The sequence below is a fragment of the Danio aesculapii genome, chromosome 7, assembly GCF_903798145.1.
Source record: "Danio aesculapii chromosome 7, fDanAes4.1, whole genome shotgun sequence".
Classification (NCBI taxonomy): Eukaryota; Metazoa; Chordata; class Actinopteri; order Cypriniformes; family Danionidae; genus Danio; species Danio aesculapii.
The window spans coordinates 58,923,381-58,941,890 of record NC_079441.1 but is presented as its reverse complement, the minus strand read 5'-3'; the positions used below and the strand labels follow the sequence as shown (position 1 = coordinate 58,941,890).

The following is an 18,510-nucleotide window of genomic DNA, read 5'->3' as shown; positions in this document are numbered from 1 at the left end:
CGCAGCAGAAGTTGTCATACAGTAGGTGGTTAAACTTGGAGAGCGGTGAATGGTAGAGTATCACAATATTTTTTGCATTCCAAGTTGCTCAAATAACAAATATAAACTCCAGACTGGTAATGACAGCCAGAAGATATCAATAACAAAATCAAAACTACTGTCCCATCAGCTGCATTAGAAACACCTCGAATTAACTAAAACTAATAATTTAATAATTATTAATAATATTAATAATACAAAGTATAGCTTTATAAATGTACAAACATGTACAAAAATCTAAATATTAAAAACTTTAAGAAACTGATGACTGTCATCATTATCTTCTGAAAAGGGTCTATAAATAAGACTTCCCACTGTTGGAAAGACTACCTATTGCTTTAAAGAGCCCCTATTATGGATTTTTGAGCTTCTATGCAGTGTGTAACACAGCTCTAATTGAATAAAAACATCCAGCTGAGGTTTAAATCTGAAAGTGCACCGTGTTTAAAACAATTGATTTATTAGTGAAATAGTCGACTCAGAGTCGATTAAATGAATCGTGTTGGGTTCGGATCTTTTGCTTGAACGTGTCGACGTTGATACGGTACATCACCAAATATGAAGTGCTGGATCCGGTAAAACGTGAACATGGCTATCCTTCAGACACTAGTGGAGCTTGAGGGATCACAAGACTGGTCCAGACGCAAAGATGAAAATCTCTGACAGATGGAGATTTGGCTGTGGCAAATAAATGACTAAAGTTCATTTTCACAATATTACCACAGTATAGCCAACCTAGTGCTGTGTTTGTTCCTGTCATTTTTTCTGAGTTTTGATACAATAACCTGCACTGCAATGCAGGATCCACTGACTGTTTGCTATAAAAGGAAGGAGCAGCAGAGATTATTATGTACTGTATGGGACTTTGTCAGACTTTGACTGGGACTTTGTCAGTTTTTTACAGTTCATATGGTTTGTTTTTCCTCCGGCTCATAACATGTATAGCTGAAACCCGAATTATTTGCCCACCTTTGAATTTTTTTTTCCTTTTTTAAAATATTTCCCAAATGATGTTTAACAGAGCAAGGGAATTTTCACAGTATGTCTGATAATATATTTCCTTTTTATTTCGGCTAGAATAAAAGCAGTTTTAAATTTTTTAAAAGCCGTTTTAAAGGTCAATATTATTAGCCCCCTTAAGCTATTGTTTTTTCGATAATCTACAAAACAAACCATTGTTATACAATAACTAATTACCCTAATTATCCTAACCTGCCTAGTTAACCTAATTAACCTAGTTATGCCTTTAAATATCACTTTAAGCTGTATAGAAGTGTCTTCAAAAAATTGTAAATATTATTTACTGTCATCTTGGCAAAGATAAAATGAATCGGTTTATAGAAATGAGTTATTAAAACTAATATGTTCAGAAATGTGTTGCAAAAATCTCTCCATTAACATAAATAGGGGAAAAAAACAGGGGAGGGGGGGGGGGGGGGGGGGGGGTAGGGGTAATAATTCAAGGGGGCTAATAATTCTGACTTCAACTGTAAGTATAATTAAATTGTTCCCTTTGCAAAATATGTATTTGATTGTGTATTGCAACTTGTAATCGCTCCGTGGGCCTGTAATCACTTATCTATTATTGACAAGTGCTTGTAATGTATTTCTCTGGTTAAAACTTTACTGGACTATTCACATATCGGGTCAAAAACCACATTGAAAATGCGATGCATGCTTATTCATTTACCGATTTAAATGTGTTTCTGAACTCGCGATCCTCTACCATTTGCTTTTGCTATGGCCACCATCAGCTGCTCCTACACAAGTACGGTGCGGTCAATTTTCGAAACAGTTCAACTTTTGCCACTGTGTGGATTAATACTGGATGTGTGTCATTGTTATAACTTGGGGTTAGGGTTATGAGTGGAGTAATATGCTGCATTGCTTTATTGCATTCCTGCACTGGGCTCTCACATACTCTGCTATTTCATAACCGTGGTGGGTGTCACTCTCTGTCTCGCACTGAACCCACCCAGCGGGCACACAACATCATAAGACGTTAATATTAGGTTAGACTTCGGTCATGACATCAGGTGACCAAAATTCAATGTCTAGCCAGCGTCTAAGGACAATGTTATTTTGATGTCCAATAACAACGCCAAATTATGTTGATATTTGGTTGCTTTTAGGTTGTGTTGGAAAGTGACCAAAATCCAACGTCTGATAGATGTCATAGTGGTAACGTCCACACAACGTCAAGATGTAACATGATTAAACTGAATTGATATTTGGTTAATTTTAGGTTGGACAGTGGACATTGACATCGGCCTGATATTGGGTTCTGGCGTCAACTTTATTTTCATTTCCAAACAAAGTCCAACATCCCCACAACGTTGGGGTACATCGGGGTACAACGTCAATATGACGCCATGTTGACATATTGTGCCGACCAATCAAAACAGACTGGGTCATCGGACATAACAGCGCAGATTAGCATCGTGCTAAGGAGGGATTTGGGAACAAATTAATCGCTGATCAGATCATTTGGGAGTCGTTGGGATAATTAGGTAAAAATAAATGCATATTATAAGACAATGAAAGTGTTTATTGACCTTGCACGCACATCAGCATGTTGTTGGAGACCCCCAAAACCAATATATGACCTTTTATAATGCATAATAGGGGCTCTTTAAGATATAGCTCACAGGCACGTAGATGTTAGAGATGCCTCTTTAAAACTGCAAGAGTTTTTATTGCCTGCTTGAGAAGATGACTGTTCCCTTTCATCCCTTTAATGAACATCCCATGCTTGGAATGTTTTCTAGGACAGGAAGTAAAGTTGCTATGGGCTCCAGGATGACTGTAACCTTTAAAGTAGCTTCTTGTGGAGAAGAATGTTTAGACGCTCTGCATATCTGACACTATTCCACATAAAATAATCTTACCATTAATGTGTTGTGGGTTTCTGAGGATATGAGCGTGGACTTCTTTCTGGAATCTGGAGGGAAGGGTCATCCTTTTCTCTGGTCTAAAAAAAAAGTTATTATTGGTATTTTCAAGATATTTATTTTGATAAAAGATGTCTTTTTGAAATACAATACTGCAAGATTACAACTTCCTCAAGATTTACTTAGTTGGAGTATATCCAGTATTATAAATCAGCCAATACTCTTTACAAAACAACAAGCTCAGACAAGAAAAGTTCTCAGTTTGGTCTGATATTATTTTTACTCAGACTGCTAAATCCTATTATAATGTAATATAATGAATGGTGCTGTTTTTTTGTTCCTTGTCAAATTTCACATTTGAACAAATTAACCCTTATGTACTGTTGGGTCATTTTTATCCACTCTGGGGTGATTTTGAGTCTTAATTTGGCCATAACTTTTTCTGTGTTTCAGCTAGCAGAATGATTTTTGGTGACAAATCTAATTATGACACATATTTTGAGAAAATGCATTGGATTTTCAAAAACCTCAATAAGGTAAAACATTAACCTTTTAGATATGCCTGTGCAAAAAAAAGCTTAGTTTCTGGATTTTATATGGAGTATAACAGTGAATTAAAGTGTGTGTATGTGTCTGTGAGTGTGTGCGGGTATGAGAGTGACCTTTGCGCACTTATTGTACCATGATGTGTCTGAAAAAAATCTAAATATGCATCTCAGCTCTCAGAACTACATGGAGTAAACAAAAACAAAGACTGTATTTATGCACCATCAAATGTGGTTATAACGGAAGTCAATGGGGCTCAAACAGCCATCAACAGTAAATTAGGCGGGAAAAAATGAAAATCTAACAATACATTAAAGCCAATGTTGTTACTACTCGTTCACATGTCCAAGACTGTGATAAAAGGTAAAATAAATCCAGTCCACAGTTCCTTTTTTTACTGAAAATACGTCATTTTGTGTGTGTTTTCACCAAATCAGTGACATCATTTATGAACTAGGCAATTAAAGTTAAAATCCTTCAATTTTTTGAAACATTGAGTAGTTTTGATCAGGAATGAGGATGATTAACAGATTTATAAGAATTGAAAAATAAAATTATCTGATGAACTTTTACAGCAGTTTAATTCAGTGGATGTTCTCCTCTTGAACATAACAAAAAGATAGTTAATTTGAACTGTGCACATGGGTTAAGGTCAGCATTAAATTCACAAAAACGAATTTCGAGATACGTTATGTTATATATATATTTTCATGAATGATTCATCCATCTATGTTAAATGTCTTACATTTTGAACTCAGTCTTCCTATGAAAACACTAATTTCTCTCTCCCCACTTCTCCAAACTCAAACCCCTCAACAATCAACGTTAAGATAGCATTCATTTCCTAGACCATACATGCCAAAAATTCTATTAGCAGTCAATAGAGAGAACCTACAGTTGAAGTCGGATTTATTACCCCTCCTCCATTGCAAACGCAATGCTAATGTTAAGGGCAAAAGCAGATGTTTCCAGATGAAACTGAGGGTTGGAGGTCTTATTGCATATGATTCTAGGTGTCAGATGACCCAAACGCCCCCTTCGCCCTGTGCCAAAGGGAAAATGCTGATTCATTGTGGACTGGTTTAGAATGGCTAATCTGTGAGAGAATGGAGGGAGGATTAACAAACTCCAGTACACCCGCTTAACTCTGCCACCCTCCGTACTCTCGCAGCCATTGTGTGTGTGCCACAGTAAGCGATACAGAACACAATTCTAAAGAGTGAGGTCAGTTGTTTGCTCTCAGTGGGTTTTGGCTGGAGAGATGTGACACACACACAAACACACAGAAAAACAGAGAGTGCAGACTGCATTTGATTGCTGAATAAGCACTGGGTTCAGACGACACTCAGCTGAAATACGCTCTGTTTTTGCCAATCAAATCAGACGCTATCAACAGCTAGGGACATGCGGTTGCGAAACTGGAAAATTAAGAATCTGTGAAGAAATAAAGAGCTTGACATTTCTGTTCTCATTAGGACTTGATTTGTATTCTCAGCTACTTGCTTGGCAAATGCTGCACACTCAGCGGGTGCATTCACTTGAAAGATGGGTGTGAGTAAGAAAGAATCTGCTGTTTATTAATGTGTGTTTATTTTTAATATTTAAAATATATAACCTTGCACCAAAAAACTCATAAGTGTCAATGTAAATATCAAAAATATATATCTATATTGGTGTATGATCTTTTAGAATACACTGTAAAAATGAATTATTAAAAAAAAGAGTAAATTCATTGCCTTAAAAATAACAAGTTGACTCTTTTTTTAATGTAAGTGTTTCTGTTGTAACTGTTAAGTTCACTTAACCTAATCTTTATAATTATGTATATTCATTTACTTAAAGGGCACCTATTTTACCCCTATTTCAAGATTTAATATACAGTTGAAGTCAGAATTATTAGCTCCCCTGAATTATTAGCTCCCTGTTTATTTTTTTCCTCGTTTTCTGTTTAACAGAGAACATATTTTTTTCAACACATTTCTGAGCATAATAGTTTTAATAACTCATTTCTAATAACTGATTTATTTTATCTTTGTCATGATGACAGTAAATAATATTTCTCTAGATATTTTTCAAGACACTTCTATACAGCTTAAAGTGACATTTAAAGGCTTAACTAGGTTTATTAGGTTAACTAGGCAGCTTAGGGTAATTAGGCAAGTTATTGTATAATGATGGTTTGTTCTGTAGACTATCAAAAAAAATATATAGCTTAAAGGGGTAATAATTTTGTCCTTAAAATGGTGCTTAAAAAAATTTTAACTGCTTTTATTCTAGTCGAAATAAAATAAATAAGACTGTTCTTATTTTTTTCCAGAAGAAAAAATAATATCAGACATACTGTGCATTTCCTTGCTCTGTTAAACATAATTTGGGAAATACTTAAAAAGAGAAAAAAATTCAAAGGGGGGCTAATAATTCTGACTTCAACTGTAAGTCTTTTGTGTCTCCAGAAAGTGTCTGTAAAGTTTCTGCTCAAAACACCCATCAGATCATTTATTAGACCTTTCAGAATATTGGGATTTTCTGCTCTGAATACAATGGAGCTGTTTTTATTGCCCGTGCCTTTAATGCACCGTTCCCACGTGCCTGACAGAGTGTACCTCAATCTCAAGTAACGTTTGTGAGAAATACTACAGTAAGAACTTTACCAATGATTATTTGATGTATTTGTTGTGGAGTTAATTCAAGCCTTTCTGCAATGATGAGTCACACACAATGTCGGCAAAAAGTTCATGCTCACACATACACACAGCGTGCACGTTTACCAATACACTGTTTATGCAAAGCAAATGTGACAGGATACACATTAATATCCACTACTGTATGAATATCCGTTATGTTAATGTACAAAATAAACCTGATTTAACGTCCACAAGTGATGTTTTATAAACAAATTTCGGGAGGAGCACGCGCAGAAGTTTCAGTATCAAATACGTCATTGACAATTATTCTATTATCCAATCAGTTCTTGACCAAACCCCTATATATACCAAAGCTGTCTTACCTGCAGCATCTTACGACTTTAGCATCCCGCCACCACCCCGTCACCTCACCTCTTAAGAATTACAATCCCGGGGGGAGCGTTCTGGGGCCGGGCTAGATACTTCGCTCGAATCCCTATTGCTCTTTGTTTCCTGATAAGAGGAATAACTCGAGTTTGGGTGTCTTCCCCGAGCTCAGAGCCCTCTCCCCGGACAGCACGCCAAATACGCTTTATTCTGAAACTATTGCAAGTGTGAACTCGTGAAACCAGGATTAAAGCATCTTCTTTTATAACTGTCCTAACATGCGGCTGTGGTGATATAGTAAAGCTGGTAAGCTGCTAAAACTCTGTTATTCATTACAAACATGCACTGTTTTAAACAGATTTTAAACTTGCCAAATAGAACATTTAAAGTGGATAAGAATTTTAATCAAAGTTGTCCTAAATTCAAAATGTGTTATTGCCTTAGGACAACTTTGATTAACCTATTAGACCCTTGTAACTGATTTTGTGGTCCACTGTCACATATATGGTTTTCTCCTATGCTTCAAAGTTATTTAACAGGCACCTATGAAGAAAATCATCTTTTTTATAAGCTGTTTGGACAGAACTGTGTGTAGGTATAGAGTATCACATATTGGGGTGATAGAAACACAATAAGTCTCTTATTTTTAAATTTCCTGACATTAAAATAGGATCCACATCCCTCCCATTTTGGGCCCGCAGTAATGTGATTTAGGTCTGTGGTTTCCCCACCCACCGAATTGATTGACAGATGCATGTCAGTACAATTATAAAGGAGACGCTTCAATCCTGGTTTATCCTGTCACATTTGCCATGCAAAAACAGTGCAAAGTTAAATGCGTGTGTGTGTAAGTGTGTTAACTTTGTGTCGACATTGTGTGTGACTCATCGTTGCAGAAAGGCTTGAATTAACTCCACAACAAATCCATCAAATAATCATTTGGAAAGTTCTTACTGTAGTATTTCTCACAAATGTTTCGTGAGATATGCTTCCTTCATGTCTGTCACTGTGCTGTTTATCTGATGGAGATGGAGACACACTGACAGATAAGTGAAAACGGTGGCCAGGGAGAACCACCATTAAAGGCACAGGCCACAAAAACAGCTACATTGTGTCCAGAGCAAAAAATTCCAATTCAGAATGGTTTAATAAATAATCTGATGGGTGTTTTGAGCTGAAACTTTAGAGACAGATTCTGGAGACAAAACTAATTTCTTAAATCTTGAAAAAGGCGTAAAATAGGTGCCCTTTAAGTGTTTTACCTATTTTATTGAATTTCATCATTTTTTAAAAGTACATAAAACAGTGTTCTGCCCTCACTCCATTGTCTTTCTTCCCAAGGTTAGACACAGATAAACTTTCCAACATGTGAGATTGTGGGAGAATGCTGCTTTATTCCATGCCACGTTGAAGGGGGTCGCACACTGGATGCCGCGCCACAGAGCGCCGTCTGAATAGTTTCATTTTAAATAACATGCGAATGTGTATGTCTGGTGTGTGATTCTTTCAACTTTCATGTGCGCACCATGTCGCGGTCCCAAACGGTGCATCTGGTGTGCGACCCGCTTGAGTAAATTGAAACAGATTAAAACTGTACAAAAGATTTGTACACCCAATAAGCTATTGTTATCTCTATGTACATAACATTAATATATGATATAGAATATGAATACAAACAAATAGTAAACTTAAACACAACGCTTCTACAGGTGATCACGGGATGAGTGGATTGTAAGTGTCTTCTTGTAAGGTGTTCTTTTTAAATGAGGCAATTATCTGAAACTAACTAACAAAATGTTTCTATGGTAGCAATAATTTAAAAGAAGCTAAATGACTAGGCATTAACTTCATTCAATCATTCATTTTCTTTTCAGCTTAGTCCCTTTTTTAATCAGGGGTCGCCACAGCAGAATGAGCCACCAATGGATGCCCTTCCAGCTGCAACCCAACACTGGCCAACAGCCAACTAAGTTTATTTAATTTACCTATAGTGTATGTGTTTGGACTGTGGGGGAAACTGAAGCACCCGGAGGAAACCCACGCCAACCTGTGGAGAACATGCAAACTCCACAGAGAAATGCCAACTGACCCAGCTGGGGCTCAAACTAGTGACCTTCTTGCTGTAAGGCAATCATGCTATCCACTGCGCCACTGTGCCGCCCTAAGCATTAACTTCATTCATTCATTTTCTTTTCGGCTCAGTCCCTTTATTAATCAGGGGTCTCCACAGCAGAATGAACCGCCAACTTATCCAGCATATGTTTTACGCAGCGGATACCCAGTACTGGGAAACACCCATAAACACTCATTTACACTCCTACACTATGGACAATTCAGCTTACCCCATATTCACCTATACCACATGTCTGTGGACTTGTGGGGGAAACCGGAGAATCCAGAGGAAACCCACGCCAACACTGGGACAACATGCAAACTCCACACAAAATGTCAACTGACCCAGATGAGGCTTAAACCAGCGACCTTCTTGCTGTGAGGCAATAATACTACCCACAGCTCCACTGTGCCGCCCTAGGCATCAACTTATGCTTTCTAAATATTAAAATTAAATAGGTGATAAAGCACAAACAGGCTTTGTTCTTTCAAATCTTTTACCTTTCTGAGGGAAGGGAGGGTTTTCTGCTGGGTGTGTTTGGGGGTGTGTTGTGGGGTCTTCCGCCTTTCCCATCAGGCTGGGGGTCCCTCATGCTTCCAGTTCGAGTGTCTCCATGTCCGCGACCTCCACCTCGCCCCAGACGTCCACGGTGATCGGGCTGTCTCAAAGATGTCCTTGGCTTAGCTATGAAGGAGAACGACAAAATCTGAATCATGAAACTACAACACAAAGTATAATCCAAGCTTAAATACACATTTCCTATTTTTCAACAACAGAGACAGAAGTATGACATTGTTTTTGAGTGTTTACAGTGTTTTCGGATTTAAAAGGAATCGTTTCCATCTTTTCTTTGCTGTAACATCAATATCTGTGAGCAGACAGCCATTAACACATTCACATCCTCGCATGGGCATTATTACTGCAGGAATACACTCTGTCTACTCTTTACACTGGATCAAAAGCACAAGGAAACCATTTTAACTGGTGATTCTGTCTACACTTGGCGGGCTGCAAGGCATGATGGTAAATAAATTACACGACTGCATGGTTCTTCTTAACAATTAAATCTTGTTCTGAAATATGAAGGCAACAATAAAGGATGCACATGACTATCTTTCTTAATAAGCCATACTACAGCTTTGTTGCACAAACTGGACTAACATGTAGTTTTTCCTCCTCCAATGGGCTGTTAAACTGCTGTAATTGGATCATGGTGTTAATGAGTGGAACCTGAGACCAAATCAATCCGATTCATGCTGGTTTCTTTAACTACATCAATAGATTCACTGAAGAAGAAGAAAATCCAACATTAAAGAACACTTAGTTTACTAAACAAATGACTCTTTTTCTTCATTAAAGCATCAAGCACTGCCATTTCAAGTGAATTATAGCTTGGACATCTGTCTGTTTGTAACACAAACTTGTAATATAGCATCTGAAGACTTGTAAAATAGTGCATAGGCTATCCCACAAGTGTCAAACTCAGCTCCTGGAGGGCCGCAGCTCTGCACAGTTTAGTTTCAACCCTAAATAAACACAACTGATCTAACTTATTAAGTCCTTCGAACCTACAGGTGTGTTGGAGCAGGGTTGAAACTAAACTGTGCAGGGCAACGCAGTTTGACACCCCTGGGCTATATGAACCTCTTTTATGGTTTTTCCTTTCTGTTCAGTGGAAGAAAGAAACCCAAAGATTTTGGGAACATCACAAGGGAAGCAATAACAGAATTGGCATTTCTGTGTGAACCATCCCTTCAGTATAGAATTGTAATGTTGATACATTTAACTGAACATTTTAAGCAATCATATATAATCAGTACACTTTTCAGTTGATCTAATAAAGGTATTACCTTGCATATTCTCCAATCAAACAACCATTAAAGAAGTACTCCACATTTTTGAAAAAAAGGTTAATTTTACAACTCTGCTAGAGTTAAACCATTGAGTTTTACTATTTTTTAACCTATTCAGCAGATCTCCATGTCTGGTGGAAGCATTTTTAGCTTAGCATTTAGCATTCACATAAATTAGACAATTCAATTAGACCAGTATTTCTCAAACACGTTGCTGAAGGACCACCAGCGTTTGCATATTTTCCATGTATCCTTAACCAAACACACCTGATTTGGATCATCAGCTCAATAGCATAGACTGAAAGGCCTGTAATGGGTGACATACAAAAGGAGACATCCAAAACATGCAGTTCTGGTGGTCCTCCAGCAATATGGTTAAGAAACACTGAATTAGACCATAGGCATCTTGCTCACAAAAAAAAAAAATGCAATGATATTATGCAGAGCTGTTACCTAGCTGGGGACTATTTTCAAGTACTGCCGTTCTGACAATCGGTCAGATTGTGCTACCTCCCATTCAAAAAGTAGGTATAGCATATGATGATGACGAAATATGCATGGAGTGGTGTGATGCATGGAGTCCATAATATCACCCAAACCTCCCCCAAATCCTAGAACCATTTAAATATACTGTTGGTCGCACAATATGATAGGTAGCATGAATCATCACAACACTGGCATTAAAGTTCCTTGATTATTACACCGACCTAGTAAATAGCAACTTTACATTTTCTGTTGCTCTTAGTTCACAATGCAGAAGAGTCAAGCTCTAAATATCAAAATAATCAAAACTATTTTAGTTTTAATGAGATGCTAATGGTCTAATCCAATTCAATGATTGATGCTAAGCTAAGCTTAAAGTGCTACCCATAGACCGGTTGACTGGATCAAAAAATGGTAAAACTCTGTTAACTCTTTAACTCTAGGGGAGTTTAACATGAGCCTATGTCCCTCGAAAAAGGTGTAATGTTCCATTAAATTTCTGGAATTGACCAGACATTAGATAATTCAACAGTATTATTACTCTCCTATCAATACATTCTTGATATTAAATGCAACAAAAGCACATTTACATAATATGACTCAACCAAACACTAATGACTTAAAACCCATCTAGTCTCACACACATTCAGCATGACATCATACCACTAACCTGCCTGTAACAGAATGACATCATACCTTCCAACCCGGCAGTAAACCCAGCTGATCGCTTCCTAACAGCGCAAGCCGTCCAACCTGCCTAGCATGGAGAGGTGTCACAAATGTAACACTGTATCTCTGTCTACAGCCCTCCTGAGATAAGCGCTCCACAGGCTGATAGTTTCTGCAAGACAGCAGACAGTGAGCTAAGAAGGGAGAAACAGGCAGAGCGGCGGCAGTAGAGTCATTAAATAACAGATGAAACAGCAGACCATCCTCCTTTGAACAGCCACGCAGGCTCTGCTGTTCCTTTCCACAACACTGCAGTCTCTGGACCTCCCTCTCTCTGTCTTTCTCTCTCTCGTTTTCTCTCTAGGTCAATACAAATGCCAGCTTTCTGCTGTATCACGGCAGCCAAGTAAGCACTGAGTCACTGATCAAGGGACAGCCTGAGCTGTGAAAGCGCCAGTGCTGATAGTGAGTTTGCGGCTTCCAGAACAGATGCAACCTGTAATCTGAATGATCTAATGCAGAGCTTTATTCTTAGTACATCCACAACCGTACTCACATCCTCAGAGGAGTTTAAATAGGCCATATGCACAACCAAAAGACACAGCATGCACAGGAAACTGCAATACACCTTATTTACATCAGAGTTTGTCTTGTTTCTAATCCAAATATCTAAAAAAAATCTTAAATCAAGTTCTGTTTTCTGAAATAATAAGTCAAAATTAAGCATTGACAGATCATTTACATTGTTTTAATGAAAGAATCCACTAATTTTCACATATTTTTTTCAGAAAACATTACATTACTGGCAGATTACTCATTTATTAAACTCATTTAATTTTGACATATTATTTTTGAAAACTAACATTTAAAAAAACTTTTTTCACTGTCTATGGAAAATACTTTTTAATTTAAGAATTGTTAGATATTTGTACTAGAAACCAGACAAAAACTCTAGGCAAAGAGCATAGAATCACCAAGAGGTGACACTCTGCTGCTATTTGGAAAACAGCCACTAGATGCAGCTAGTGTCACATGGCGGCCATTTTGGAATGAAAATTCCAAAAGGACTACAGCACGGATAACTAACGTTAGAAAGAATTAATCAAAATATTAAATTAAATATGAGTTAAAATATTAAATATTCATACACCCCCATTGAAAAGCAACATTTTAAACACTATCTCAATGAAAAGTAAAACAATTTCCAAAATGTTGACAAGACTGAGTTTAATATAATATCTGTTAAACTTATAACATGAAAGTAAGATTAACAAAATAACTTAAATTACTATTTTATTTTTAGTTTTACTTAAATTAGGGTGATAACTTCCCCATATGAAATCCCCATATATGTTTAATTGGATTCAGATCAGGAGACATATTTATAATAATATAATATATTAACATAGATGTGTGTGTGTTTATGTGATACGTTTATGTGTCAGAATTCAATCATTTTTGACAAAGTGGCTTTTTACATAAAAGCTTTATTAGTCTTAGACAACACTGGAAAAAAATACTATATACTATTATAACATATAATACTGCAACTAAAAGTGTACTGTCAATCTGTTATCCGCATCCCATTTTGAAAGTCATGTAAACTTAATTTAGCATGATATTATTAATATGTATTATGCCAGTGCTTAAACTGTTTAATCAAAGAAATTTAAAGTAATTTCACCTAAAACTGACAGTTCCAAGAAAACGAGGATGGTTAATATATTCAAGTCTGTAAAATAAACTATTAAAAGTGCTGATGATCACCAGTCTTGTGATTGTAAGTGTTGTGTTGTCATCTTTCGGGTTGTATTTCAGCTTTAATGCGCTTTTTAAATAAATCAATAAATAAAAAACAAAGCAGCTGCTGGTCATTTGACAGCAATAAGATCCAATGGACGGCCGATCGCTTTTACTACAAAATAGTGGATTAGCAGGGCTGTTGCTAGGCGCTGCTGTTGCGATGGAACATTCTATTGAGTGTCACCTCTTAGTGATTCTAAGCTCTTTGCTCTAAGTAAGAAAAGCACCATGTGTTTTCTTTGAATGTATGAATGTATGTATTTTTCTTTGAATGTTTGATATTTCCAATTTATTTGCACTATGGATAAATAACTAAAAGAATAATAAAATGCAGTAAACTATAAAACTAACAACTCTCTAAACCAGTTTGTTTTCGATTACGAATAATATATTAAAGGGCACCAATTTTACCCCCTTTTCAAGATTTAATATAAGTCTTTTGAGTCTCTAGAAGGTGTCTGTTTCAGCTCGAAACACCCATCAGATTATTTATTAGACCTTTCTGAATATTGGAATCTTATTTGATGAATTTGTTGTGGAGTTAAGTCAAGCCTTTCTGCAACGATGAGTCACACACAATGTCGGTACAAAGTTCACAAACACACACACACACACACACACACACACACACACATACATAGAGGACAACCACACACATTGCGCACATTGCGCGCGGTAACTCTGCACTGTTTTTGCATGCAAATGTGACAGGATATACGCTAATATCCACTGCTGTATAGACATGCGTTATGTTAATATACAAAATAAACCTGATTTAACATCAACAAACTGGGATTGAAGCGGCTTCTTTTATATTTGTACTGACGGATGATGAAGACAGTAAAATCGCTGTAACTCATGACAAACATGTACTGTTTTAAAAACGTTTTAAACTTGTAAAACTCACTCTTGATCACATTTGATGATGATTGATGATCACAGAGAGCTGAACAGATCTTTTAATCCCAGTTGCTTTGTGCACGTCCTGTCTTGTTGATATGATTATATGTGTTACTAAGGAGACATGTTAATACATGGCTGTCAATCAATTCGGTGGGTGGAAAAACTCGCCCCACTCGCACTTCTACATCACATTGCTGTGGGCCTCAAAATGGGAGGAATTTGGATTCTATTTTAACGTCAGGAAATAAAAAAAGAGACTTATTGTCTTTATATCCCCCCAATATACCTACACACAGTTCTGTCCAAACAGCTTACAAAAGATGATTTTTATCATAGGTGCCCTTTAACAAATACCAGTTTATATTGTAATGGATAATGAACTTGTTTTTACAGGTAAAATAACTGCAACTTTATGACACAGGAATCCTTGCACATTCAAGTTTTAAATAGCCAAACCTAATCTTTCTATATCAAAATGGTGACTAAGACATTACAAAAAGCATTGCATTCACAGTGGCAATCAAATAGAATAGTTCACCCAAAATGGAGAGAGTTTGGAACAACATGAGAGTAGTTAATAACAAACTTTTTATTAACTACTCTCATGTTGTTCCAAACTCCTGATTCATCCTCAGAACACAAATTATAATATTTTAGATTAAATCCAAGAGCTCTCTCATCCTCCTTGTACAGCAACAGTGCTGAGAGTCCAAAAAAGGAAGCAAAAACCATTCCACGTGACTTTAGTTGTTTAACTTTAATCATATAAAGTTCCAAGAACACTTTTGTGCACCACAAAACTCATGTCATGACCTGTCACAGGAGAGACGGCAAAGAAACTCATATTTACAGTTTTTTTTTCAACCCAGGCTCATTCTGAAAACGTACCACTATATACATTTCTGGAGAGCACCACATACGTCCCAGGAGCTACATTTTTTTTGCACATTTTGTTTTCACAAATCCACGAGAGGCCGCTGTGTACGCTTTTTCAGATATCAAATTTCTCTCGTAAGTGCCATTCATGCCTGCTGTTCTCATGTAAATCCACCAAAGGTCGCTGTCAACTGAATGAATGACTGACTGATCGACTAACACGCTATCGGTCTTCCCTAAACCCAACTAACAGGGTTTTAAAAAGCACCGATTGACCCACGCACCCCCTTTCCTAAACTTAACCAACAGTTTAAAATAGCAATCCAGAAAAAGAAAAGCCCTAATATGATTTTTACCACGTTTTCAGATTTTACCACATTCTCATCCTGTTATTTACTTGTTTATTTCATTTTTTGGCTTCTGTTTTTGTGGTAACTTATTTCTGGAATCGTTCTTCGGCAGACTCGAACCCCATCATTGTGGTCAACTCATCTCTGCATCTCAAGTCCACTGTCGTACTTAGCGAGCCACTGGACAAACAGTCCACACAGAGGTAAGCGGTAAGCGCAAAAAGGAACGGCATCATACCACCACGTATTGTTCATTTTAAAAATTAAATGCAGCCATACGTACTTCTGGCTACATAATTCATGATCGCCAGAAATGTATACAGGGCTACATTTGTTGTATGTTTGTATGCTGTTTTTTTTGGCACACAAAAGTGTCCATGGAGCTTCACATAATTACAGTTACACTGAAGTCATATGAAACTGAAGTCACACGAAGCTCCAAGAACACCTTGTGCACCAGAAAATGGATAAAAACTCATATTATGGCCTTTCACAGGAAAGAAGGTCACAGGGAATGTTTTTGGTTCCTTTTTCTGCACAACATCTCAAAGATATTGCTTTCTAAGAAGAATGAGAGAAGTTTTGAAAACTTGAATCTCAAGTTTTATCTAAAGCATCTTAATTTGTGCTACGAACATGAACGAAGATCTTAGGGCAATGGTCTCAAACTGAATTCCTGGAGGGCCGCAGCTCTGCATAGTTTCGCTACAACCAACTCCAACTCACAACTGCTTAATAGTCTCTAGTAGTCTTGAACACCTTAATTAATTGGATCAGCTGTGTTTGAATAGTGTTGGAGCAAAACTGTGCAGAGCTGCGGCCCTCCAGGAATCCAGTTTGAGACCTATGGTTTAGGGTTTTGGAACGACATGAGTGTGAGCAATTACTAACAGGATTTTCATTTTTGTGTGAGCTAATCCTTTAACAAAAATGTAAACTGTAACAAAAAGCAAATAAAATGTACTTGAATGTGATTTTAGTTTAATCTTGTGTGATTGTAAACTGATGAGAGTCTCACCGTTCAGCACAAGCGGGGCTGCAGGTTTAACTCTCATTTGACAGTTCACCACCTGAGGTCGGCCGGTCTTCTTAGCCGTGCGCTGCCGGGCCGCAAGCTTAGTAATGTGAGCCATCTCGTTCCCTGTGGTAGCATGGCACACCACCTACGGGTTTTTCACCATTTAAAGTCTTTAGTATTCACACATACCTACTTAATTACTGAATACCAAAAAGTAAGTGAAAATCTTACCTCCCCAGACTGCCCTTTATCCAGTTTTACTATTGAAGGCATGCTTTGCAGAAGGGCATCCAGTGTGGCATATCCCAGCTGTTTATAAGGTATGAGCTCACCTGTCAGGTCTTTATACTCTACCTGCAGGTCAGACAGTGACACGCCACCCTTACTGGACTGGAGCACTGCCCGTACCATCTTCTTCACCAGTTCCTCGTCCGCCATCTTAAAAACCACAAGTCAAAGTTTAGGGTCTTACCTAAAGCCTCTTTTACTCTGCATTTATTTGATAAAAAACATAAGACAATTTATTTATTTTTTTTTTTATATATATTATAAAAAATGTAATTTTGTCAAATTATGTTCAATTTGGATTTTGTTTCCCCTGTTTCTGCTAGCCTGAGCTCTCATTTATTGTCTATTGCTTGGTTTCTGATTAAAGGGACAGTTCAGACAAAAAGTCTGAAAATTCACTTAGAATTCTAAAAATTTCATCTACTCACACTTCACTTGTTTGTTTCTTTTTTATGTTGAATTCAAAAGATGATATTAAAAAAAAAAAGCTGCAAACCTGTAATCATTGACCCATTCACGTCTGTTGTATTTGTTTATCCTAAAATGTATGTCAATGATAGGTGGTTTTCATGTATCATATATACCAGTGCTTCCCACAGGTTTGAAATATAATTGCGATGGTAGATGGATTGAAACACCATTTACCCACATCACATAAATAGTTAACTATACGTGACAAACAAAACATAATTTCATTTTTTAAAATGATTGTATTTATTAAGACACTCTTTTACACTGTTTCTTTTGAATGGGTTAAAGTGAAAAAAAAGGCTGTTGAAATAGAAAGAAATACTTCTATATGCTATTCATGAGCCATGTGCACCCCCTGACAGGTCAAATCTGCTTCTCTCTCTCTCTCTTTCAAGTTCAAAGCAAACTTCAATGGCAAAGCATTTCAGATATGTATATGAAATAGCCTATGTAATATATTAACATTGTCAAATTAATAAACTAATCAGCAAATGAGAAATAAATTACAGAAAATGTAATAAAAACAGACAATATCTCTAAAAATGATGATAATTGCAAGATTAAAAAGAGTAGATTTAAAAAAAAAATAAAGCAAATGCGTTGATTAACCATTACTAATGGTGTGCATATATTTTGCAGCCAGTTTAGATGTCATTTCATCCTCTCCGAGTATATAGTAAAGTTTTTCTGAGTCGTTTAGATTAATGAATCTATTATTTACTCTTTCTCTCGGTCTCGCAGCTGTGTATGCGCTGTCAGCTGTGAAACCAGGCGGATAGTAGTTTTAATTAAAGAGTAATGCAAAAACACATACGAGTTTTACAAAGTGATAGCAAAATTTTATTCGTGGACATTTTAGGAGATTTTAAAATCCGGGCCCCGAAGTCCCAAAAATGTGCATCTCTGTGTGTCTGCAGAGCATGTGAAACTGTCTGCACAAGTGTTGAAAGGTCTCGCGGGCACAGAACGAAACTAGTAAACAAGAGAAGATTTTCCACCATTTAATCGATCGTGGATGTTTGGTTATATTGAGCAGATACAAAAGGTGTAAAAGGATGTTAATAATAGTAAAAAAAAAAAGTGTCACTAAAAAAAAGTGTCACTAAATATACTTGCGCCATTAACATACCTGGGCGGCCTGCCCAAGTAAAGTCTATGTGTGGAAGCACTGTATGTATTTCTTTTTTTTCACTTCA

General features: G+C 36.9%; 1 protein-coding gene across 1 annotated transcript in view; it reads right to left on the bottom strand.

The window, feature by feature from the left end:
• The window catches only part of tdrd7b (tudor domain containing 7 b), a 52,572-nt gene that overhangs the window by 30,501 nt on the left and 3,561 nt on the right, over window positions 1–18,510 (bottom strand). The window contains 4 exon segments of the mRNA XM_056462276.1: window positions 2,928–3,010; window positions 9,101–9,284; window positions 16,556–16,700; window positions 16,787–16,993. Coding sequence (XP_056318251.1) covers window positions 2,928–3,010; window positions 9,101–9,284; window positions 16,556–16,700; window positions 16,787–16,993 — 619 coding nt within the window.